Consider the following 24728-nt stretch of genomic DNA (forward strand, 5'->3'; position numbering starts at 1 on the left):
GTGGGTCCACTTGCTCTGATTTTACCTTTTGGCCTGAACGGAGTCAGGGGAGGATTTACCTCTGCTGAGGCCGCTCGTGAGTCCGCTCGTGCTGACTCGATTGAAACTTGATTTTAACCATTAGGGGCCTAGCATGGGACCCCTCTATACCTGTTTTAATGATTTCTTTTGTATGGCTAGGCTGGTGCACCGGTGAGATTCATGTGAACCATGCCGGATAACACCCGATGCCCGGGGAGATTCATGCCAATCACGCCGGGCGACACACGTGTTAGATGAGTGGGTTCTGGGTGATTTTTTGGCTTGAATATATATATTAAATATGAAATCTTAAGCATGCTATTATATATTTATAAGCATTGTGCGCATTGCATTATTATCCAAATGTTATTTGTTATGAATGTGATAGTATGCTCACCATTGTATCGGGCTACGGTGCCGGGTGTGCCAGTACCATAACCCCAATTTATTTAAATTATGAAAACTGTTGTCTGCCATCCTGATTTGTATGTGCCGTGCCGTGCTAGTACCCGGGTACTAGATGGAATGGGACGTTGATGCACCAGGAATACCTATCAGGACGATATGACTTGCATATAGTATATCTGCGGCTAGGATGTTTGTTCCCTTATGCTACGACCCTTGCCAACAGGGGTTTATGTGTTGGATAGTCTGAGCACCTGCGGTCTGTGGAGGTGGGAGAGGCCAGGCAGGGGTAGTGATGGCTATCGGGGTCTGCCACTGGGTGGTCATGATGACTTCTATCCACGTAGGTCCCTTGTGATAATTGAGGTTTCACTGGGGCGATAGGATAAGTGACCCTCAGTGTCTCCCGAGTTATCACAGTAGCATATACTTAACTGATAGAATTGTGTGCTAGGTGAAAAATGAATCTAACATTAGCATGTATCATTTTGTTTGATATTGATTGTGTGATGTGTGTGTATTCCCCCTTGCTCTCTCACTATCTAGTGTAGCTAACCCCGTTGTGCAACCACTTTTTAGTTTATATGCAGATAGCCTCTTGACGAGCACCGGTGGATGCGAATCAAGTGGAGTTGATGACCGTGGCTTGGATGTAGATGTACACCCAAGGACTTGTGCCCCTGGGATATTTATTTATTATTTAAATTTTGTATTCATCCACAACCATGTATAAACTATATGTTTAATTATTAGGAGAGATTGAATGGTTACGAACATTGATATTGTACTATGTGTTATCATTAGAGAACCGATGCTCTATAATTTCACATGATTTAATTTAATTTCGCTTTCGCTAACTCTGTATCTGGAACGGTTTATTTCCTTTTGTACGTTCCTTTCTGTTATCAATATGTGATGACAGAGTAGACTGTGGTTCGGGACACTATATCTGTGATCCTGGTAGGTGTTGGGATGATGTGTGATTATCCCAGTCATACCCTTATGTGGCAAAATATCTTACATCAGGATAGGGGCGTGACAGTCTTAGAGGATGTTCCCTCTAAGAGAAGGTCATCAATGTCAGGAGCCGCTTTCACGGTCCTAAAAGACGGTTAACCTTTTGGGATTGGTGTGTGGTTTGTGTTATTACACTTTCATCAAAAAAAATTGTCAGGAGGCGCTCCCAACCCAAAGCCATTATCCACAATCCATAACCCTTATAGACAAGTCACTTTTTTAAATAAGAATACAATAATCAAACCATAGCTAAGGGTTATAGGAACCACTCCTAAAATTACCCACACTAATTAGGCCATTACAAGATAATTACAACACCACTCAACCCAACCCAATGCAATGTAATCAACTACAACTATAATACACTATAACTCTCTAAAACTACCTTAGTATATACATCACAACTTAGAATTCGGTTCATCTGCATGTACGTGCAGGGTGCACGTACATGTGAGAGGCAACCACTTGTTCTATCTTTGCCATTTATAAGGGGAGTAGGGATATTTATGAGAACAAAATAAACATGTGATTGGCTTTGAAAAATATGTTCACCTACACGTACGTGCAGATGATCACCATTAATAACTAATACGTACTTAATATTATCCAATAGTACGTATTATGCATAACAGATTATGCTACTTCAGATTAAATTATACTGGACCTCCTTTTTATACGTGTTTCATACAATTATGTATAGAATCTACATATTTGCCATGTCTCTTGGCTAGATAAAAATATAGTACAATTGTTTAATGTGATTTAGCTACATATACTTTTCATACACTAGAAGGCCTCAACTATTCTCTCCATGTCTACATGCCATTTTCTAGTTGGTATGAACCCATTTTAATTCTATCTTTCTTGCTATCTCTACAGATCATAGTCTATTGACTTCCTTTTGCCTTTTGCCTTTTTTTTTTTAAGTCGTGCATATTTAATGCATGCATGCTTCACTCATCTTTCTCCAACTTGATTGATATGCTAGAAGTGGGTGATGCCATTTTTTATTTATTTTTTTGGATTTACAAGTACGATCCTCTCCCCTAAACTCTCCCAACTCAAATGTTCTATAAGATGAAGCTGGTGTTTGATCCCAAGACTTAGAAACAACAAGCCTAAACCCTTACCAATATGCTAGGATTGTGTTTTGGCAATGCAAGGATAAGTATTATTGATTTTCACTAAAAAGAGATCTAAAATAAAGGCAGAAGGATTGATACGATGTCCGCTTATATTGATATCTTACACACAAGCCTGTAACAGAGAGTGAGAGAGGAGAAAATATCGATGGTTGTCGTTGCGTCGGATAGAACGTGCATCCTGAATAAGAAGAGAGAGAGAGAGAGGAGAAAATGATGACTGTCGATGCGTCATATAGGGAGCATGCATCATTAGTAAGAAGAGAGAGGAGAGAAATTCAATCTTCATGAGAGGGCGTGTACTATGGACAACATGTCTTTATTTTTCTATAAAATAAAATAAGAGAAGAAAAGCGTTGCCCAGTCTACACCAGCATGGGGCCAATGAAGGAATGCTTAGAGGCATTGATCAGGGGGATTTTTCTTTTTATAAGGGGCAAGGTGGTCATATCAGGGGACTGTGTTTGAGTCCAGACTACATGTGATCAAGTAACATTCTTTTTCCCATAAAATAAAATAAAAAATGGATATTTTCCATAGACAAAAGTCTAGTTTAAAAATTGCTTACATCATCATGTGTAGATTTCAATAATTCAAAAAGTGGCAATTTGCCATTATACAATTATAATGGATACGTTTGATGTATAACACTGTGGATTCAATTCATGCCTTATCTTCTCATTTTAACTTTTAAGGAAAGGATCTTGTGCTTATGTCTTTTCATACTCATGCTTTGCTCATCCATTTGAAAGTTTGGAAGACAAGGGAGAAAAATAATCTATAATGGTGGTTTAAAAAAGTTGAACCACATTTTTTTTGTGCAAACCCGCAAAAGGGGAAAATTTTATTCATCCTCCTCAAAAAAGGGGGCAGAGGTGTGTTTTCATATGGGGGAGAAGAGAGATAGACTCATGGGAGTGCTAGCGTAGACCACACTCATGGATAAGTTCTTTTTCTCAAAAGAAAAATGCTGCTGAAATTATCCAATACACTCGGAAGATCCAAACTAAATGTAGTCATTTTTTATTTATTTTTCTTTTTTATCTCTTTTTTTTTTTTTTTTCCCGAATATTCTCTGGGACCCGGGATGGCCCCTAGGATTTTATTAAATCAACTAAAGCAATTACACGGGGGAGACATAGCCCGCCTTACCCCAAACCCAAAAGACTTCACATCTCTCAATCTCTCACTTGGGATTACCCTTAACAAAAACTATAACCAAAGACTATCTTAAAAACGAAACACTGGGAGCCCTGCCCTATCTTCTCTAATTATGCCCCGCAGATTAGGGGGAAGCTCCCCTTGAGACCAAAACACACTGTTAATGTGGGAGGCGCTAGCCCAATTGGCCAAAAAATCTGCAGCTCGATTGCTTTCCCTAAAAGAAAATTCCACTGTTGCTTGTAGCTTCTCAACCAGATGCACCACCTCATCAAACCAGTACCAGCACTTCCATATCTCACATCGTTTTGAAGTGACTAGCTGCAAAATGGCCATTGAGTCTGAACTCACATGACAGCCCACTAGCCCTAGTCTCTCACACTGACGCAAACCATCTAACATTGCTCTCATTTCCGCTTCATTATTGGTGCACTGCCCATAAAAATTTGCAAAGGCGACAATCAGCTCTCCCTCTTGATTTCGAATTATCCCACCTCCACCACCAGGACCAGGGTTGCTTTTACTAGCTCCATCCACATTCATCTTCATTCCCCTAAATGGTGGATTCCAATACACCGGACGAGGCAACCTGAGCTTCGTTTTACGGGGTTGAATTTTCAGCACTTGAATTGCAAGCTCCTCCCTCATTCCCTTAACTGATGAAGAAAACTTGGGTAAGGGTATTTCATGCATCCATTTACTCACCTTAGCAATGATCATATTAGCCGACCTAACCCCATTTCCATGCCTTCTATTATTCCGCTCCCTCCATAATTCGCAAATAATAAAAGCAGGAATCACACCTATAATGTAACCAAACACATTGTTGAAATGGCCACTGGACTGCCAGAATAAAACTCTCGCCCTAGAATCTTGAGTGTGAACTAATTCCACATCAAGCAGCATCGCAAAATATCTCCACACCTTGACTGCCACAGTCCCACACACAAGTACATGAGTGACCGTTTCCTGCCTGGGGTGCTGACAGCACACACATTTCGACGCCATTGGCACCCCTGCTCGCATCACCGAATCATCAGTAGCAATGCTGCCATTTAGGACCTGCCATGTGAAAAACCCAATCTTTGTAGGGACCCCCCCCCCCCCATTCCATATCCAGCGTGCATATTGTACCACTGTGCTCCTCATACGCACGGACCGCCATGCCGCCTTGAGGGTGAACCTTCCATCCTTTGCTGGCAACCACACCAATCTATCCTCCCTTGAAGAGATAATTACTTTGCTATTCTTTACTCTCTCTTTCACCCTTTCAATGTCAATTTTTTCCAAGACTTCTTCATCCCAGACACCCCTCCCTTGCACTACCTCTTTAACCTGCAGCGAAGTGCCCACATTGATAGCGCCATCTACAAAATCAATTAATGGGCCATTGCCACTCCAATTATCCAACCAGACAACACCTCTCCCTGACCTACCAGCCAGATGGAGTTTTCCACCATAAAATCCTTCAACGCTAGCACTCCCCGCCAAGTTTTAGAGCCCGTTGTCGGAACCTGGGCTAATACAATGTGCTCTCCCTTCATGAATTTTGCCTTGAATAACCTGCTCCAAAGAGACGTTTCAGAAACAGCTCTCCACAGGCCTTTAAACCTCATGGCCACATTAACCTCTTGCAACGGCCTAATCCCTAAACCCCCCTCCTTCAAAGGTCTACAGATTCTCTGCCAGCTGACCCAATGTCTCTTGTTTCCAAACTCCGAATGTCCCCACAAGAAAACTAAATGTAGTCATTTGAAAAAAAAAAATTTGTAGACATTTTGCTAATAAAAAGTTGAGGACAGAGTATTTTTTTTGTTCACCCAAGGTGAAGGGAATCAAGGATCATAAATCTCCCCTACTTTATAAAGTCTAACGCTGTCCTTAGAGTCCCATCCAACTACAATAAAGAGTGGGGGGGGGGGGGAATCTTTACCCAGACAATGAAGAGATCGAAACTCGGTCCAAAAGTCGATGAAAAACATCACTTATGAAACTACTAAGGGAGAATAATGCTCCTACTGTTCGCTATCAAAGGTTTAACTTATTGTCACCATGATAGTGACAATTTATTTTTGTAATCATGTATCATTTCTACCATATGATAAATCAGATGAAGTTGAAATTTTGTGAATAAGAAGTCTCCATGATCCTTTGTTCACTCACATGTCAAAATTCAGCGTATATGTTTTTTAGGCTCTAGAAAACCCACTAATGTGGTCATACGATGGGATTGGATGCCCAAGCAAGGGATAGTTCACTAGTGCAATCCACGCATCAGGTGCACTTTGTGAGAATTTGATCCACTGACCAAACCTTGGGCACGCACGCACGCTGCTCTTACGTGAGCAGTGCCAAACCGCCAGGCCACTTTTCCCTTTCTCGGTAGCCTTCCTTTCCCTACGGCAGCAGTTGCTTTTTGTTTCTTTAAACCTCTCTCCAATCTCTAAATTGTATACTTTTTTTTCCATCACATGGAGTTATCCATCTTCGTTTTTAGTATATAAAAGGAGGGAAAAGGTCCAGCACTTGACAATTGCGTACATGAGAATGCCTTTAAGAGTCTCATCAACAACAATTAACTCTATATGCATGCTTGTTCTACACGTTAATAACCAAGTATATGACCTCACTCACCATCTTTTAAGGTTTTCCTTCTTCGTGAGAAAAGGTGAAAGAAAGTAACTATATAAATACCAATAAGACTTCATGGCCCAATGGATAAGGCGCTGGTCTATGAAGTCGGTAAAAAAATTAACTAAACAATTACTAACTTTCCATGTTTTTAAAAGAAGAAGATTTTGCAGAAAGTTTCAGCCTTTCAGGCATAGATTTGATATAATTTAGTTGTTCCATGTTTTAGGTTTGACCACATGAGCAACAAGCTGTGTTTTAGGGACAGACAAAAACTGACCCTAATCTATATTTTTCGTCGCTAAAGAAGATTTAGGACCAAAAAAAAACCGACGCTAATGTATATTGACTCTGTTTTCTGGACTGGAGCAGTTGTTGGAAATGGGTTTCATGGAAAAGGAAGGCTCTTTTAAATTTGAGTGGTATCCCTACTGCTGTTAGTTATATTCTTTCTGCTATTGTGCTCATCCAGTTTTCCCCACCTTATATGCTTCTATGAAACACCAACATCAGTTTTCTAAGGTAATTTAGAAGCAAGTTCTTAAAGCAAGCATATTCTCATTTGTAGATTTGTTTCTAGCTTATCCCTATTTCAATTTCCTATGGGTTATGCATTTGAGATACCAAATACAGTTTCTGTTTCTTTTTATACATAAATTTCTAGAAATCTCACAACTGAAAGTTGAAGTAATTAACATTGAAAGGACCTGTTAGGGTTAACAGGGCCAAACAGGGTCAATTTGGCCCTAACAAGGTCAAACAAAAATTAGGGTCAATCAGGGCCAACCCGACCCAGCCCGGCCCGATCAGTGTCAATCAGGGCGGGCCTGGGCTGGGCTGGGCTGAGCCCGACAAAGTTGGGCCTAGGTTGAGTTTATTAGACCCTGAGTTAGGGGCCTGGGCTAGGCTGAAAGGTTCCAGGGTTGGGCTAGGGTTTTAAAACACCCGGCCCTGTTTCACCTCTAGGTCCTGCATAGAAGCGTCGAATATGTTTGCGATGGACAAGAGTTTCCGTCCCCAATAGATTTATAAGGGACCAATAATTTTTCCACTAAGTGACGGAATACTTCTATCCCGAATATAATGGTTTTAAGGATGGAAAACATATGTTCCTTAAACGAGACTCTCTTTTTTTTTTTTTGGCGACGGTTTATAACTGTTAATAAAAATATTTAGGGAAATTAAAATTCAGACTTTATAATAATATTTATGAAGGCGTCTCTAAATACACTTTAGGGACATTAATTACCATCATTATTTATATATTTTTAGAGATGGAAAGTTTCTAAAATCTTTAATAATACACTTTTAGGGACATTTACTTACCGTCACAACGTGAAAGGACTAGGGAAGGTTATTTTCTGTCATTAAAATTTAGAGACAGTATTTTATTGTCCCTATATATCGATGATTGAGACACTAATTTACCATCATTATATTTATTATTGGTCAAAATTTATTTTCCACACATTGTAGGGACAAAAGTATCCGTTGCTAAAAGTGTTATAGGGAAAGAATTTTGTTTAACCCTACCTTTATTATACATTGTACATTGATGTCTATTTATTTAAGAAAGATGAATAGCAAGAATTAGATAAAACTAAACAAATTTAATATTTACATCATAAACCATATTGAACAATAGAGAATTCTATCCAATTTTTATATTTAAATCATTGTAGCATAAAAACTTTCTTTTTTTCTACCAAAAAAAAATAACTTTTCTTTCCTTCTATCAAATAACTACCTTCTTTCCTCGACATTCAATAGCAACATAGCCTGAACAAGTTAAATGGGATAAACATTAATATAATATACTAAAAGTGTTTGGAACTTAAATAATAATAATTAAATGGGAAGCAGTTTTCTATCCGGGAGTGTGGCCTATACCAGCACTCCCATGTGTCTATCTCTTTCCACCTTAAAACAAGGGGGCAGAGCTGTCTTTTCATATGGGGAAAAAAGAGATAGAATCATGAGCGTGTTGGCGTAGGTCACACTCCCGGACAGAATTCTTTTTCCCTAATTAAATAAAGACCGGCATAAATAAAATGCACACACCTTGAGCTTCGGATAAACATGATCACATGAATACTATAAATATGATGGGAGATCTCTATGATTTGAAACCTAAAAAAAAGAAATTCTATCAAACTTTTACTTATAAGTTGGTTGTATTAAAGGTTTTACAAGATGTAGAAAACCAATGTGAAAATACAAACCTCTATGGCCAACATGCTTGCTAGATTGTTTCCTCCCACAAGTTAACATATTAAGTTGGGACCATATTGAAGAGATTTCTTCGCTTTGTTCGTTAAGCCTCTCTCTTGAAGCTCCTACCTCACTTTGCAACTCGGCATTTTCCTACATAAAGGCAACATTGTTTCTACTATGGCCCTTTTGGACGTACTCCAACTCCAGCTAAGCACAGTCGACCATGTGTAACATCTCCCACTACTTGGGTGAAGGTCTCCTAATGCACTGCCTTATCCCTTTGTGTTTCCTCAGGTATCTCCTTAAGTTTGTTCGACATCTGAGTTTGCAAGTCGATAGCAAGTGAGTGAGTAATGGAGATAAATAACAAATTCCTGAAACTAATTACAAACTCCTTAAGCTGAATAAAGAAGAGAAAGGGATTTTATGAGAAATACAAACTTCGATCATAGCCACACAAGAAGATTGGCCATTTCAATTAACTTAAAACAATATAATAGGATATAACTTTGAAATGCAAAATGAAAATTGTACTCAATGGTAATAAAACTAAGTGTCCCTAAATATTCCATGCTCAGACATGAAATATCTTAGAAGGTATACATGGTAAAGATGAATAGGTTTGTAGGTTCCTCTCATAGGGGGCCGGAAATGATGACCTCACCCCCTGCCCAAACACATTGCCCGGGTGGGGTGAGGTCATCATTTCCGCCCTCCCTATGAGAGGAACCTACGAACCTGACTGGGCAAGGAACTTGAGAGGAGAAAAATTCGGTAAAAGATTGTATCCAATTATTCAAGTTAACTGCAACAACAAGCCACTACTCATTATAAAATAAAATACAAAAAATCAAGCAGCTAAGTCCTCTATTTATTTCACCAAAAAAAAAATTTTGAAATCAAATAATATCTAACCCATCCTAGTCTCAAAAAGATGAATAAGAATAATTGAAGAACAGAAAAATAGCAAAAGCCAAATTCAAATGAAAACCAATCCATCATGACACTGTCGCACTGCCACACTTTAAGGAATAATTAGAGTGGATAATTTTCCATGGCGTCATGACGATTCTTTTCCCTTGTAATTATTTTTTTGTTTATTATTGTTTTTGTTTCTTTCTATAAACCTATGGGTGCGTCTGTTTGTAATCAAGAAGGTTACAAATAGACTTTGTAACCGGACTTTCTTTATCTCTCAACTTAATGTGTTTTCACTTGGATTGAGGGACAAATACTGTAATTTCACACTTAGTTGTTAAACCTTCATTTTTTAGTTCTTCCTCCTCCCCGATTATATCGTCGACGTGAAAACCCTCTCAACTCGCAGTTAGAACGTTGTTGCAGAACTTAAAATTGTGAAACTCTAGGGAGAGAGTGAGGAGTGTGAAAGATAGACATACCGAGAAGAAATTACTCTCTTCTGAAGCTAACCTTTAATGGTGGAAATGTGATTCAGGTTGGCCAACTAGTGATAGAAAGTCAAAACAGGGGAAGAAAAAGAGAAAATTTGATGGATTCCTCGATCTTCATTCTGGGTGTGCTCCTTCACAAAGTGAACTAAACGCATACAAAATTGAAAAGAAAAAAAAAAAGGTGAGCTTTGGAGGACATCTCCACTTGTTATCTGCGTGAGTGAGATTGGGTTTTGAGGAGTATGGTTTGGATCATCTTTGGTCGGTTAAAAAATGAAGGAAAAACTTGACAACAAGGAAAAAAAACTTACGGATTTTTATATTCAATAGCAGAGGTTGCAAGAGTTACGATGTCAATTTAGTTGTGATTTTTTCTAATTTAACTTCTTCTTTAGAAAGTGAGACGAAGATCCATTTTTGAATGCAAATCAACTGGGTGGGGGAGAAGGGGGCATGGAGTTAAGGGGGAAGGTAGGGTCGGGGACGGGGAGTTGCGATGGGAGCGCGGAGGAGTTTGTACAATATTTCAAGAAAATACCAAAGATGAAGAAGAGAAATGGAACGGAGATCAATTCAAACGTGTACGAAACGGTGATGCGACCCAGACACGATACAACTGTGAAGAATCATAAAGACAGGGACAATGAATAGAACTATGGTAATGGGAGTTGCCCGGCCACCACCATGTCATTCTTCTTGTTCTAAGTATCAGGGGTTATTAGTTGTTTCATCTTGTACGAAACCGATAAGTTGCAGGTGACAACGGGGTTAGGATGGGTGTAGGAAGCCATAGGAGCAGAGAGGGGTAGGAGGGAGGGACGGAGGGAGAGAGGAAGCCAAACTGCAGAACCCCGGGAAGGGAGGGGCCAAAGCTGGAGATGGAGAAGAAAATTACAAAAAATGCCCTGTTGCGTCAAGAAATCGCTCAGCGGTCCTTCGAGTGCTGTAACCTGCAAAAGACCCTGGGGTGACAAAGGAGAACCGGTGTGGTTCTGGCCTAGGACTCTCCAATGCCTAAGTTAGATTTCTCTGAGCAAACAAATGAATAATAGTATTCAATATGAGTTCAGATGTCCCCTGATGGGGTTGTGTACCTTGCATTTTATAGTAGTCTCTGGCGGTGTGGAGAGTCCCAGTTGATGTAGAGTGTTTGCCATAGGTGATAGAGTCCCTGAGTAGCAGGGCTTATCCTGATTGGTTGTCTTCCCGAGAGATGTAGTATCCTTGCTAGACTAGGTAGTTGTCTTCTCGGGAGATGTACTGTCATTGGTAGACTAGGTAGTTGCCTTCCTTAGAGACGTGATGTCTTTGGAAGTTGTCTTCCTGTGGGACATAGTGTCTGAGTGGCCATAGTAATCTTGATGGATAGACTCATCTACTTGGTAGATGGAGTTCATGGTGTATGAGTCCGTTCACTCCACGTGACTCGATATTCAGTGGCCTAGAGTCCTTGGCGACGTTGTCTTGTTGATGGCGATCCGAGGGAGCTTGTGCTTGGAGTTGACGTGTGTGGGCACGACGTGTGCCGGGGACGTCATGCCCAAGTCCGGGTCCTAGCCCACGATCCGGGCCCGAGGTGCCCATGCTAGGTTGGGTCAAATCCTTACTTGGTTCTTCATTTTTGGGTTCTTGTCCTGAACCGGTCTTCCTTATTGGATTTGGACACGTAGCGGCCCCTGATTGGTTGGTGAGAATTTGGGCTCATCATTTGCCCCCCACTCTCTTAGACGGAGTGCTCAAGAGAGTAACCTCTGCATTCTTGTATCAATTGAGGGGTTCACGACGAATAATTTATGGTCTGAGGATCTGCTTGTGAATAGTATGGTGAGGGAGGGGTTGTGGGTTCAAACCTCTCCTCTCCCATCGTTTGTCTTTTTCTCCTTCTTGTAGATATATGTACTCTTGTCTTCATTTCACTTTTCACTTTTTTCTTTTCACCTTCTCTCTCTCTCTTTCTAACTTTTTCTCCTTTTTGCTTTTTCATCTTCCACGTTTTACTTGAGTTCTGGATTTTGTGTCTCTTCATTGTGCCCCCCATGTGTTTGATCTTATGCCCTAATGGGGTGCACTTGGCTTTGATCGACTACTCTTAGACATCATCCTTGCCTACAGTGGCTTGCTTGGTGCGGTGCCCATGGCCTTGCTTGTGCCTTGTATCTTCCTAGGTGTGTGCTCCCGCGCTACTTGTGTGCTCTAGTCATTCTTGTTCAGTCAACTGTGACGTTTTTAGGGGTTCCGTGTCCGTGGTTAGCTTCTTGGCGATCTGAGCCCAGACCGATCTACGCCCTTTCGATCGACACCTGCTTGGTCCTCGCCCCTTTTGGTCGGTGCCTGCTCGGTCCGTGCCCCTTTGGTCGATGCCCAACTCGGTCTGCGCCCCCTTGGTCGACGCCCTGGGGTCCGGGCCCATTCGATTGGTGCCTGCTCGGTCCGTGCCCCTTTTGGTCGATGCCTCGAGGTCCGCGCCCCCTTTGGTCGATGCCTGCTTGGTCCAACCCCTTTTGATCGATGCCTGCTTTGGTCTACACCCCCTATGGTCGACGCCCAACTTGGTCCCCGCCCCGAGGTTCACGCCCTTTCGATCGGCGCCTGCTCGGTCCGCACCCTTTCGATCGACGCCTGCTTCGGTCCGCACCCCCTTTGGTCAATGCCTACTTGGTCCGCGCCCTTTCGATCGTCGTCCGCTCGGTCTGTGCCCCTTTGGTCGAGGCCCAGAGGTTCGCGTCCCCTTTTGGTTTGGATTGTGTCTAGTGCGTGCTATTTCTGCTTCACCATCTTCTTCTTCCCTCTTTTCTTTTTTTTTTAAATTTTTTATTGATCGGTTTCGCATTGGTGGTTGCAGGTTATCTCCTTTCTCTTTCCTTGATTGCTTGGCTTTGGGAGGTCTCCATTCTGAGTAAGTAACCCGTTGGCTTCCTTGTTTGTTCATGTCTTCATCTGACGACTCTGGTCCGACTACGGTCATGGTTGGATCTATTGAGGAGTCTTCTTTGGGGTCGTCTTCCCCCGTAGATACTTCCCCTCTGCCCTCCCCTGTTGGTAGCGATGGGGAGGAGGAGGTTTCTGGCTGCTCTGCTCCTAATAGGGGTCGTAGGGCCCCCCGAGCTTCTACTTCTGTTGGCGACCCTAGGAGTAAACTGGCGCATATGGCTAGTATCTTGACTTCTTCTGACCTGGCGTCTATTCGTCGAGAGTTTCATATACCCTCTAAGGTTGTGCTCCGTGTCCCTGGGCTTGACTACCGTGCCTACTCCCATCGAGCTGATGAGGTCTGCCTTTACCACATTTTCTTCGTCCATGGTTTTCATTTTCCTATCTCCCGCTTTGTGGAGCTGATGTTGGAGCATTGGTGTCTTACCCCTGGGCAGGTATTGCCCAATTCTTGGCAGGTCATACTGGGCTTCTATGTGTTCTTTTCCCGGATGGGGCGTGCTACCACTGTTCCATTGTTCTCTTACTTCTATGTATTAAAGAAGGGGGAAGAGGGGTGTTACCACTTCGCCCGTCATCTCCCTAGGGGATCTCTTGTCGTGCTAGATCCTCTTGTGGGGATCACCAGTGCGGTGAAGTACTGGAGGGATCGCTCCTTTTTTGCCATGGTCCCCCACTGTACCTTGTGGTCTACCTGGGAGGTTATTGATGTCAAGAGGGTCAACCGCCCTCTTGAGTTGAGCGACTTCGAGCGCGACTCCCTCCAGCGATGTCAAGGATGCGACCCGTTCGATGTCCATCAGTTGGATTCTGAGGCTTTCTTGTGTCTTTGGAAGTTGAGTCCTGGTAAGATACTTGACTTTGATATTTGCTTATGTACTTTCCTTCTATGTATTCCTATTTTGACCTGCCTTGTGCCTCTGATGGGATGTTGTGGTGCAGTGGACATCAGATCGGATCTTAGCCTCTTCTGCTCCAACCTGCAGAAGAAGATCGCTCAAGCTACTGCTGCTGGGGGTGTTTCTTCTGGTGTGGTACCCCCAGCTTCTTCTTCTCCTCCTGCGGTCACTGGGACCAAGAGGAAAGGGGGTCCTGATCCCCCCAGCTCGGTGAGGACGGGGCCACGTGTTATTCTTCCACGGACGTCTCCTCCTGCTTCCACTCTTGGGTCCGCTACTCCACCCCCTTCTAAGGGGAAAGGGGCGACCTCTGCTCCTGCTGGTACTGCCACCGATCCGCCGACCTCTTCTCCTTTGGTGTTGGCGTGGGATCTGCTGGAGGGAGCGACCTTGGCCACTTGTGGTGTGAGTCGAGAGTGGTTGGGCCTGGGTATGCTTCTCGCAGAGCGTTCAGCCCTCCGGGGGATCAGTGACGCCACGCTCTCGCAGAGTTTCTATTAGGACATGGCTTCTGTGAGTTATTCTTCTCATTCTCTTTATGTCATTGCTTCTCTTGTACTTGGGATGTTTATTGTCTACCCAGTTGCTTGTAGGTCCAGCACCGTGCTACTGAGGCTATGCTTCTACTGGAGGATCATGCTTTTCGCAAGCTTCAGATAAAGCGTGCACTACAGAATGTGGAGAGGGAGGTCCAGGGGCTTAGGGCTGCCTGCAAGGAGGCTGTAGCACATGAGCGGAGGGTGTTGGAGGAGCTCGAGGTGGCTACCGTTGTAGCGACTCAGAGTTCCTCTAGAGTCCAGGCCTTGAAAGAGGAGCTCCGCGCTTTGAGGCAGAGGCATGAGGTGGAGTTGTCTGAGGCTGGGGAGCGGGCAGTAGCGGCATACCAGCAGTCTTCTGAGATCATTGCATACTTTCATCAGTACTACCAACAGATATACGATGGAGGCATCAGGGACTTGGCGGTTCGCATCCTAGAGAGGACCCCTGATTATGATTTCTCGGGATTCCCAGAGGTTACCACGCTACTATTCGAGACTGCTATAGTGGTTCGTGTCCCCCCTGAGGATGGCGCTGTGATGACTGAGGAGGGTGCGGTCGCACTAGAGGAGAGTACTGCTCCTCCTGCTGATGCTGATTCGATGTCTCCTTCTGGATCAGAGGTTGCTCCTTCATTGGATGCCTCATGATTTTATAGCTGTTCTTACTGGATGTTGACTTATTGGATGATAACTTTTTGGATGAGAACTTTTTGGATGAAAACTTTTGGATTGGGATGCTTGCTTTTTGCCTTTTGTATGTACTTGACTTTTTCTTCTTGTGATGTTGATATGACATGCATTTGATCCTTGTTGGTTCGATGGTTCTCGTATCTGTGCAACCCCATGTAGTTGGCGGTCCATAGGGATGTCTTATCTCGGTGGTCCATGCACCTTGGTGGCATAGCGCCTGGGTGGCATAACGCCTTAGGCATAAAGCCTCGGTGGCGGCATAACGCCTTAGACATAAAGCCTCGATGCTGCTGTCGCTTCCACTGGTAATACTTCTTCAAGTATTCTGAGTTCCAGGTGCGGTCTACCTTCTTGCCCCCCGGAGTTTTCAAGCGGTATGCCCCTGGGCGTATCAGCTTGGAAACTATATAGGGTCCTTCCCAATTTGCTGATAGCTTCCCTTCTTTCCTTGGTTGTGATGCACTTGCCCTCTTTAGGACTAGGTCCCCCTGATGGAATAACCGTTGACATACCCTAGCATTGTAGGACTTGGCTGTTCGCTGTTGGTAGGCTACGTTCCTTAGCAGTGCTTTCTCACGCACCTCATCCAGGAAGTCTAGGTTCGCTCGCAGTCCATCTGTGTAAGTTCTTTCATTGAAGTGTAGTACTCTGTGGGACATGGCGAGGACCTCTACTGGTGCCAGGGCTTCTGTGCCATATGCCAAGCGGAATGGGCTTTCTCCTGTGGGTGTCCTTACTGTGGTATGGTATGCCCACAGAATGCTTAGCAATTCTTCGACCCACTTCCCTTTGGCTCCTTTCAATCTTTTCTTTATTCCATCCAATAGGGTTCGGTTTGTCACCTCCACCTGACCATTGGCTTGTGGGTAAGCTACCGCAATAGGCCGATAGTTAATGTTGTAGCTCTGACCGAAGGTGCTGAACTTGGGGTTGTTGAATTGCTTCCCATTGTCGGAGACTATGATCTTTGGCACGCTGAACCTGTAGATGATGTCGTCATGGACGAACTTCTCCATTTCATTCTCTATGATCTTGGCCAATGGTTTGGCCTCTACCCATTTGGTAAAGTAGTTGATGGCAACCACCAAGTACTTGCGGTTGCCTGATGTTACTGTGAAGTCTCCCAAGATGTCTACCCCCCACATGGCAAAGGGAATAGGGTTGAGGATCGATGTTAGTTTGGTGGCGGGTAGATGGGGTACTGGGGCGAACCACTGACATTGCTCGCAGGCTTTGACATACTGGATGGCTTCTTCTTGCATTCTTGGCCAGTAGAGTCCTTGTCGAAGGATTTTATAGGCTAGATGTCGTCCTCCCATGTGGCTTCCACAGATCCCCTCATGTACTTCTACAAGGGCATATTGGGCTCCCTTGGGTCCTAGGCACCGAAGCAGTGGTGTTGTGGCCCCCCTCTTGTATAGTACTCCGTCAAGGACAGTGTACTTTGTAACTCTCATCCTTATCTTCCTTGCCTCGATCTTGTCTTCTGGTAAGACGTCGCTCTGCAAGTAGTCGAGTATAGGGTCCATCCAGCTAGGCCCTTCCTCGATCTCATTGACCAGCTTCTCCTGATATGTTGGTTCATGCAATATTTCCACGTACACTGCACTGGCTAGGTTCTTGAATTCATCGTTGGCTAGCCTAGACAGTGCATTTGCAGAAGCATTCTCAATCTTGGGTACTTGAATCATCTCGAACTTCATGAACTGCCCGATCAATTCTCGAGCATGCACTAGGTATGATGCCATGAGCTCATCCTTCGCCTCATACTCTCCGTTCACTTGGTTCACCACAAGCTAGGAGTCACTCCGGATGGATAGATGTGTGACTTGGATGGCTTTGGCCACCCGGAGTCCAGCCAATAGTGCTTCGTTGCTTCGTTGTTAGATGCTGGGAAGGCAAACCGGAGAGCATATTGTATTCGGAATCCTTCGGGGCTGGTAAGCATGAAACCAGCTCCGCTCCCTGTGGCATTACTTGAACCATCCACGAACATCTCCCACGATCCTCGATCCTGCTCCTCTGGTTCTTGTGTTTCTGTCCCATTCTCAGGCAGAGTGCACTCAGCTACAAAGTCCGCTAGGGCTTGGCCTTTGATGGCCGTCTTGGGTTGGAACCTGATGTCGTGCTCACTTAACTCAACTGCCTAGGCAATCAACCGTCTGAAGATGTCAGGCTTGTGCAACACCTTCTTCAGTAGTAGGTTGGTGAGGACTGTGATGGTATGGGCTTGGAAGTATGGTCTGAGCTTCCTTGCCGCGATTACCAGCGCGTATGCTACCTTCTCTATTCTTGTGTACCTGGTTTCTGCATCAATTAAAACATGACTCACATAGTACATGGGTCTCTGTATGTTGTCCTCTTCTTTTAGCAGCACTGCACGCACTGCAACGGGGGTCGCTGCCAGGTAAATCTGTAATTCTTCATTAGGCTCTAGGCGCCCAAGCAATGGTGGGTTCTGGAGGTATACCTTCAATTCTTCAAATGCTTTCTGGCACTCCTCCGTCCATGCAAAGTCTTTAGGACTTCGAACGTTCTTCAGCATCTTGAAGAATGGCAGACACTTGTCTCTGGACCGTGACATGAACCTTGATAGGGCGGCGATCCTTCCATTCAACCTCTGTACTTCTCTGACTGTCCGAGGTGGTACCATCTCTTGGATGGCCTTGATCTTGGATGGGTTGGCTTCTATTCCCTGTACTGAGACCATGAACCCTAGGAATTTTTCGGACGTCACCCCGAAAGCACATTTCGCAGGGTTGAGTTTCATCTGGTTCCTTCTCAGTATGGCGAATACCTCTTCCAGGTCAATGAGGTGTTGATGAGCTTGGACGCTTTTCACGAGCATATCATCCACTTACACCTCCATGTTGCGTCAATCAGCAGATCGATCCTAGGTAGTGGGTACTCATCTGTGGGGCATGCCTTGTTCAAGTCAGTGTAGTCGACTCACATCCTTCACTTCCCGTTAGGCTTGGGTACCATGACCACGTTTGCGAGCCAGGTAGGGAACTTTTCTTCTCTGATGAACCCTGCTCGGCTCAACTTCTCGACCTCTTCTTTAATGGCTGCCTGTCGATCGAGGGAAAAATTTCTTCTCTTTTGCTGGATGGGCTTCCTGGTTGGGTCTACATGCAGTAGCATAGCATTCTCTGGCCTTCTTCTGATCACCTTGAACTTCTCCCACACCATTGTCGGTGGGGAACTTCATCTTCAGGTGGATTGGAGATACGATGCCTCTGAGGGCCGTCAGTGATGGTCGCCCTAGGAGGCCATTGATTAACACCACGAACTTGACCACCATGAAGTTCACCATGATGGTCACCTGACGAGGGTGTTCTCCGAAGGTGATGGGTAGCCCTATAGTGCCTCTGATGGAGGCGGTGGCACCCGAGAATCCATGGAGGTAGGTGGGCTCTGGCTTGAGTTGATCGTCTCCAAATCTGAACTGATGGTAGGTGTCCAGTGAGAGTACTCCACGGATGCCCCTGTGTCTATCAGTACCCTGTGCACAGATCGATTGGCTATCTCCACCTGTACTATTAGGGCTTCCTCATGTGGAAAGCTCACACCTTCCAAGTTGTCATCTGAGAAGGAGATCACCGTCTCGGTCTTCGCCATCTTGCTTGGCTTCTCTGCTACTCCCACGAACCTGGCATGGGCTTTGGCCTTTCTGGTAGACTCTTACCCCGATCCTCCAAGTATGGTGAGGATGGGGGCTCCCTTGGTGCCACTTGGCTCTGCTGCATCTCTTCTCTCGTCAGCGCGGTCTCTTTCTCTATCTTGGTCCGCTCTCCTTTCTTCCCTCCTTGGTTCTCTTTCTCGATCACGTCCTAGATCTCCTTGCCCCGAACGGCCATCACGTCTCCCCTTCACGTACTTGTTCAGACTCCCTGCTCTCACAAGGTTTTCCATCTCTCTCTTGAGTTGATAGCATTCCTCTATTTCATGCCCATAGTCCTTGTGGAAGAGGAAGTACTTGTTAGGGTTGTGCTTCTCAGGTCCTACCAGCATGGGTCGTGGCCATTTGACTAGGTCACAGTCTTGGATTTGCATGAGGATCTGTGACCTGGTGGTGTTGAGGGGTGTGAACTCTGGGCTGCTTGCCCTCTCACCTCTCTCTGATCGACGATCACTTCTTCCTAATGGGCGATCGCCCTTCTCGTGTCGTCGCTCAGTCCTTGATCTTTTGTTCTCCTTGCGGTCATCTGGTGCTGACCTCTTATTGTCTTGGGTCTTGCCTTCAATTGCCTTTGTCCGTGACTGTACTATCTCGGCCATGTTGGCGAACTCATTACATCGTTCCAGGAGCTCTTTCATGGTCTTGGTCTCATGATGTGCCAAGTCCTTGATTAATTCCATGTCTCTGATGCCCCCTGCTAGGGCTGCATGTTGGGTCTGGTCATCCAAGTCTCTGACTTCCAAGGATTCCTTGGTGAACCTGCTGACATACTCCCTGAGGGACTCCCCAGGGTTTTGGATCACGTTCAACAAATTGACCGTGGTCTTCTTCTGTTTGATGTTGCTCTGGAAGCGGGTCACGAACTATTCACAAAGCTCTCACTACAAGAAAAATGGTCATTTACGACAGAATTTTTACTATGGAATTTTTTTTCCGTCCTAATAAGTGTTATTTACAACAGAAATATAATTCCATGGTTACATGTCCCATCTTTCCTGACACTTTTATATTTCCGTGGTTACAAATTTCGTAGTGAAGGAATTCGTGGTACCGTGGTGAATATTTATATTATTACCATTGAAATTAAATTCCATGGTTAAAAGTAGCATTCATGACAATAATAATTTATTGCTTAAGACGGTAAAATAATTCCATGGTAAAAAGGCATGTACATTTTTCTTAAAACAACGGAATAACTGGGCCATCGTATTAAGTTTATAAATGGCACGGGTAATTACTCGATCCATCGTATTAGTTTTCCCGCTTTGTTTTTTTTTTTTGGCAGTTCCCGCGTACAAATCAATTATTCATGAATCTCTCTCCCTCTCGCCACATACGAATCAGTGTTCCGTCTCTCTCGGCCTCAATCTCTCACTAATCCCTCTCGCCCTCAATCTCTCACTGATTCTCTCATATCTACTCTTTAATCTCTCTTGCCCTCAATCTCTCACTGATCCTCTCATATCTACTCTTTAATCTCTCTTGCCCTCAATCTCTCGGTTACGAATTCCCCTCTCATCTGTCTCGCCCTTATCCTTTTTATCTCACGGTTTTCTCTTGTTCATCTTTTTGATTGGGAGTCATCTTCTAGATGCTTAAAACCCTAATACAGGTTACCTTTCTCTCTCTCTCTCTCTCTCTCTCTCTCTCTCTCTCTCTCTCTCTCTCTCTCTCTCTCTCGATTCTTTTAATTTGGAGAATGTTTGTGATATCTATTTTAGATTTATTGATCGCGGGTCACATTTTTTCGCAGCTGAAGAGGCCAAATTCAGCAAAGTGGTGTGGTGACTGGTGAGTTTTATTTTCTCCTTTTCTTAATTTATCCAACTGCACCTTTTCTCTGACTTCTCTGACTACAGTTTCGAAATAGTATGTATGATGTAGCTTCAGTTCTAGACTTTATTAAGTTGGTTCTTTCAATTCTCTTTTATTTCCCCTTTCCTTTGGTGATGTCTTGTTGGATGTAGCAGCTAGATGAGTTCTATTGAATTGTGTTGCTGTGATTCTTTGCCCCGTCTTGCCTTTGGGTGGTCTTTTGGCTTCTATCAATTTGGATTGCTTTTCTATATTAGATTCCTTTCTCTATGCACTAACGATTTGGGTGTGTTTGTTTTGTTTCTGATGATTCTGTGAACTTCTATGGCTCCTTTTCTTTTCTGGGTTTGTTGGGCTTGGTTTTATAGTGTATAATCTGCTTTTTGGTGTATCTTTTCTCTTCTCTGAAAAGGAGATCAAATAAGTCCCAAGGCCACCTCTTTGGTATTCCCTGTTTCAACCAAGTTCAAAGTTCGACATTATCCAACTACATCTCTACCTGCCTGAACCCTTTTGCCATTGCTTGGGGCATACATTTCATTATTGTTGACAACACAAAATCACTCTGTTATAGTTACAACAAGAGGAGAAATTATATAAATAATTTTTTTTGTTCTCTTCTACCAATCACCATGAATTCAAACCCTTTTTGAAGAATGGTAAATCCATGATCTTTCAAATTTATAGGCATATCTCGACCACTCAATGCATTAATTCACATTATGGCAGGGCTCATAAAATCTCAATTAGTGCCAAATTTTCTTCTTCCAATTCAATTAATTGGCAACTGAAATATGGCCGACTCAATATTGTCTACCATACATGTGTAAAACAGTAAAATTATTCTTCAATTTAAAAAAAAAGAGGAAGAAGTAAACTTAAGCAACTGACAGCAGCAGATAATGACCCACTTTGATGATTTTATAACACCAGGCCCCCAGAACATTTGCCCGCAGCCAATCCAAATTTGGCATTATCTTCTTTCTGTTCTATTCTATTTCCCCCTCCCTGGTGAATTTTGAGAAACTGCCAGTCAAGTCATAGTTGGTGCCCCCGAACATAGATGCATGCCTTGTGAATATAGAACATGCATCCCTTCTGTACCATTAGCTGCTTTTCCAAACATCTTTGTGTGCTCCTGGCTATTCTTCTTAATACAACATTCTTAATACCAGAATATCTTAGATTACTCAGGAGCTATATCTCTGCAAATATGCTAATACACCAAGTCTAGCAACAACTGCAGCCCCTGCTGCAACAGTATTGTATGCAGAAGCCCATGCATCTCTGTGTGCATAATCCAAACCTTCTGAACCACCACGCCTCTGACCATCTGACCCTGAATAATCTAGATGCAACCTCAAACTCTGTTTTAAAATTGTCAATCAGTGTCAGAGTGTGTGACAAAAAAATTTATAACAAATCAAGTAACATTAGACATCATCACTAGGACAACTCAACTACACCAATTTTGACATTGGAGGTGTGGATACTAGAGCAAGTCAATGCTAGAGAGTTCCCTTAGATCAAAGTATTAGAACAGCAAAGAGCAGTGGGATCGTGTCCAGGCTTATACAAAATAAATTTTGTAATAGCATGCTTATATAGAAAACCTCAACACTAGATGACCCTACAAGATATGACTACATTCATTTTTCTACACAGAAAAGGGGATAGGAGCCACCATACCTTCAAACCAACCTGCCTTGCATGGTCCACAACCGCTGCAAGATCACCATCCGATGCAATCACAACTTTATCATGATCTTCGTCTTCATACTACAAATAAGTAGTTAAAGAAACATTTAAATAGAAGAAAGACTACCATCACGCAGAGTAACTACAATAACAAAATATAAAACATGACCAATGGGTTTCAAAATACCAGAATTTGGGGCAAATGGTTCCAATCAATGTCGCCACCCACCCTCGGACGACGGAAGTTAAAAGATCTCCAAACTTCGAGTGTCCGAAATAGCGAGGAAAGGAAATCAAATCTGTAGTATCACCATACAATCAAGGAGACATGGAAAGTAGCTACACTAATCAAGAATCTAGGATCAGCCTGAAACACTGCATTGGTCCATCTGGGTAATCTCCTAGGCTGGGAACAACAATCATAGCCATTCAATTATTTCAATCTACTGATTTATAGGACTATTTGCCAAATCAATTTTGACGAGCAATAAATTGAATGATAATGAAGTCAGGATTATCAAACTGTGCTGGTTGCCCAAAGATGGTAGCTATACTATAAGATCAATTGAACAAGGTCTGGCCTACTCCTTTCACTATGTGGCAAAGTTCATAGGGTGTGTCCTTCACATCATCTTGAGCACCTTATCAGCAAATGTTACAATTTTGGTTGAGGGGATGAAAACAAAAACATACCATAGATGAATCTATGCATCCAGCCCTTTCTATCTTCAATCTTGAAGCCAAAGGTATTAGGCAAACCAAATGAACTAAGAGACGCAAACCTCAGTCTCTGTTCCATTAGAGGTCAATTTCAATGATCCCTCACTGCAAAGTCACTAAAAGATAGTAAGAAACAATACTAAATCATAGATGTATCACTGTAGTTATATAAGAGTGAAAACCTCCGTGTCTCTTCTTCATCATCCACAGATTCCAATTGCATGGCAGAATCCCAAAAGTTTTGTATCACACTGTTGGCTGTTCTTGTCTTTCTTTCCCCCCTTCGGGCCTCCTTTTCTTTCTTTTCTTCATCCTTTGGTAATGAATTTTTTATTCACCAAAAAAAAAGATTAAGAATGGTATTCTAAAATTATTTTTGCTTCTTAGAACTCTTCAGTGAGGTGCTATCGTGCTGGCATGATTGTTTTCCTTAATAGTAATATTTGAGAATGGTTAACAGGTTATGTGAGGTTCGTACGTTTATAATTTATTCAAGCTTGATAAGTGTTAGATATATTAGCTTAAGGATACTTTTTTTTTCCTAGTAAAATACTAAAATTTCCATAAGTTGTTTATCTGATGGATTCATAAATTTGATTCACTGCAAGGCCGAAATGGTGAACCTCAATCTATCTTGATTATCTTCCTGCGACCTGAATGAGCTATTCTGATGTGTTTTGGTATCTTCATCAGCTATGCAGCCTTAAACATTTCAAGTTAAATTAGGAGTGCTCATGACTATTTTTGGGGTTAAGCAGTGTCATCATTTAGTCTTTCCTCTATTGGGAGACAGTATATTGAATTGTAATTTTGATATTCGAAGAATGATCTTGGAAATTTGTTACTTCGAAGTTGAAATGTCAAATTTGAATGGGAATCTAAGGGAGTTCTATCATGCTTCTCACCTCATTTGTTATTGCTATTTGGTTGTGGGCTCAACAAGAAGAGGAAAGTGAAGTCTTGTTTCCAATCCTGTTTCGACTCTTCGGATAAATTTTCCTTGCTGGGTATAATTACACATCCATCCATCCACCAAGTATTTCTCAATGATGTCCTCAGCTTCATAGGTTAAATCCCTAATTTGGATAACCAATTCCTCCATTGCAATATGTTCTTGACCCTCTGCTCTCTCTGCATCTCTGAGGAAAGAACCCATAAGTTTGAGCTGGTCTCCAAGGGTCTTGACTTGATCTTCCACTACAAGAAACAAATATGCTTCTTTCACAATCACTTGGCACAAGCTATCTAAGCCATTCAAAGCAATCGAAGCTGCCATTTCTGATTGCCTCTAGTTCTGCAAATGGATGTTAGAGTTCAATAATTCCTAAAACCCTCTCTTTGTAAAGCTAATTCTTGATCAAACAAAGAACCCATATTGATGTTAAAGGGTTCTAGATTTCTAACCCTTCAAGGGGGTTTTGACTTGAGGAATAATATTTGCATTTGGCAAGTCATGCATTTGATGATGTATTCTACGAATAAAGAAAAGTCACACTACCTTACAGCTCCAGTTTCTCTTTTGGAGAAGGGGACTTTCACCTAATTGTCATACTACCTTACATAAACTATACTTTTACATACCTCATCTTTTAACCATTTAGTTAAAAGATGAGGTATCTAGAGGATTGGTTTTCCATTCCCTTAATTTTGTAGTGTATCATTGTTGAATAGGAAATTCTTGCAAATAGAAAGCACATGAAAGCACATGAAAGTGTACGCAGTATTGGAAACATAGAAGACATAAAATTTAA

The 24728-nt window shown here is 43.0% G+C and overlaps 1 protein-coding gene across 1 annotated transcript; it reads right to left on the bottom strand.

Moving 5' to 3' along the window:
* Nucleotides 1–23896: 23896 nt before the first annotated feature.
* Nucleotides 23897–24253, bottom strand: LOC122650809 (putative disease resistance protein At1g59780). Its single transcript, XM_043844186.1, has one exon. It carries the CDS (start codon nt 24251–24253, stop codon nt 23897–23899), a length of 357 nt encoding a protein of 118 aa, XP_043700121.1.
* Between the last annotated feature and the right edge of the window lie 475 nt (nt 24254–24728).

Source organism: Telopea speciosissima, chromosome 2, assembly GCF_018873765.1.
Source record: "Telopea speciosissima isolate NSW1024214 ecotype Mountain lineage chromosome 2, Tspe_v1, whole genome shotgun sequence".
Lineage (NCBI taxonomy): Eukaryota > Viridiplantae > Streptophyta > Magnoliopsida > Proteales > Proteaceae > Telopea > Telopea speciosissima.

What these genes read in the sequence shown, in the direction of transcription:
- LOC122650809 (XM_043844186.1), bottom strand. Translation starts at nt 24,253, where the DNA reads ATGGCAGCTTCGATTGCTTTGAATGGCTTAGATAGCTTGTGCCAAGTG.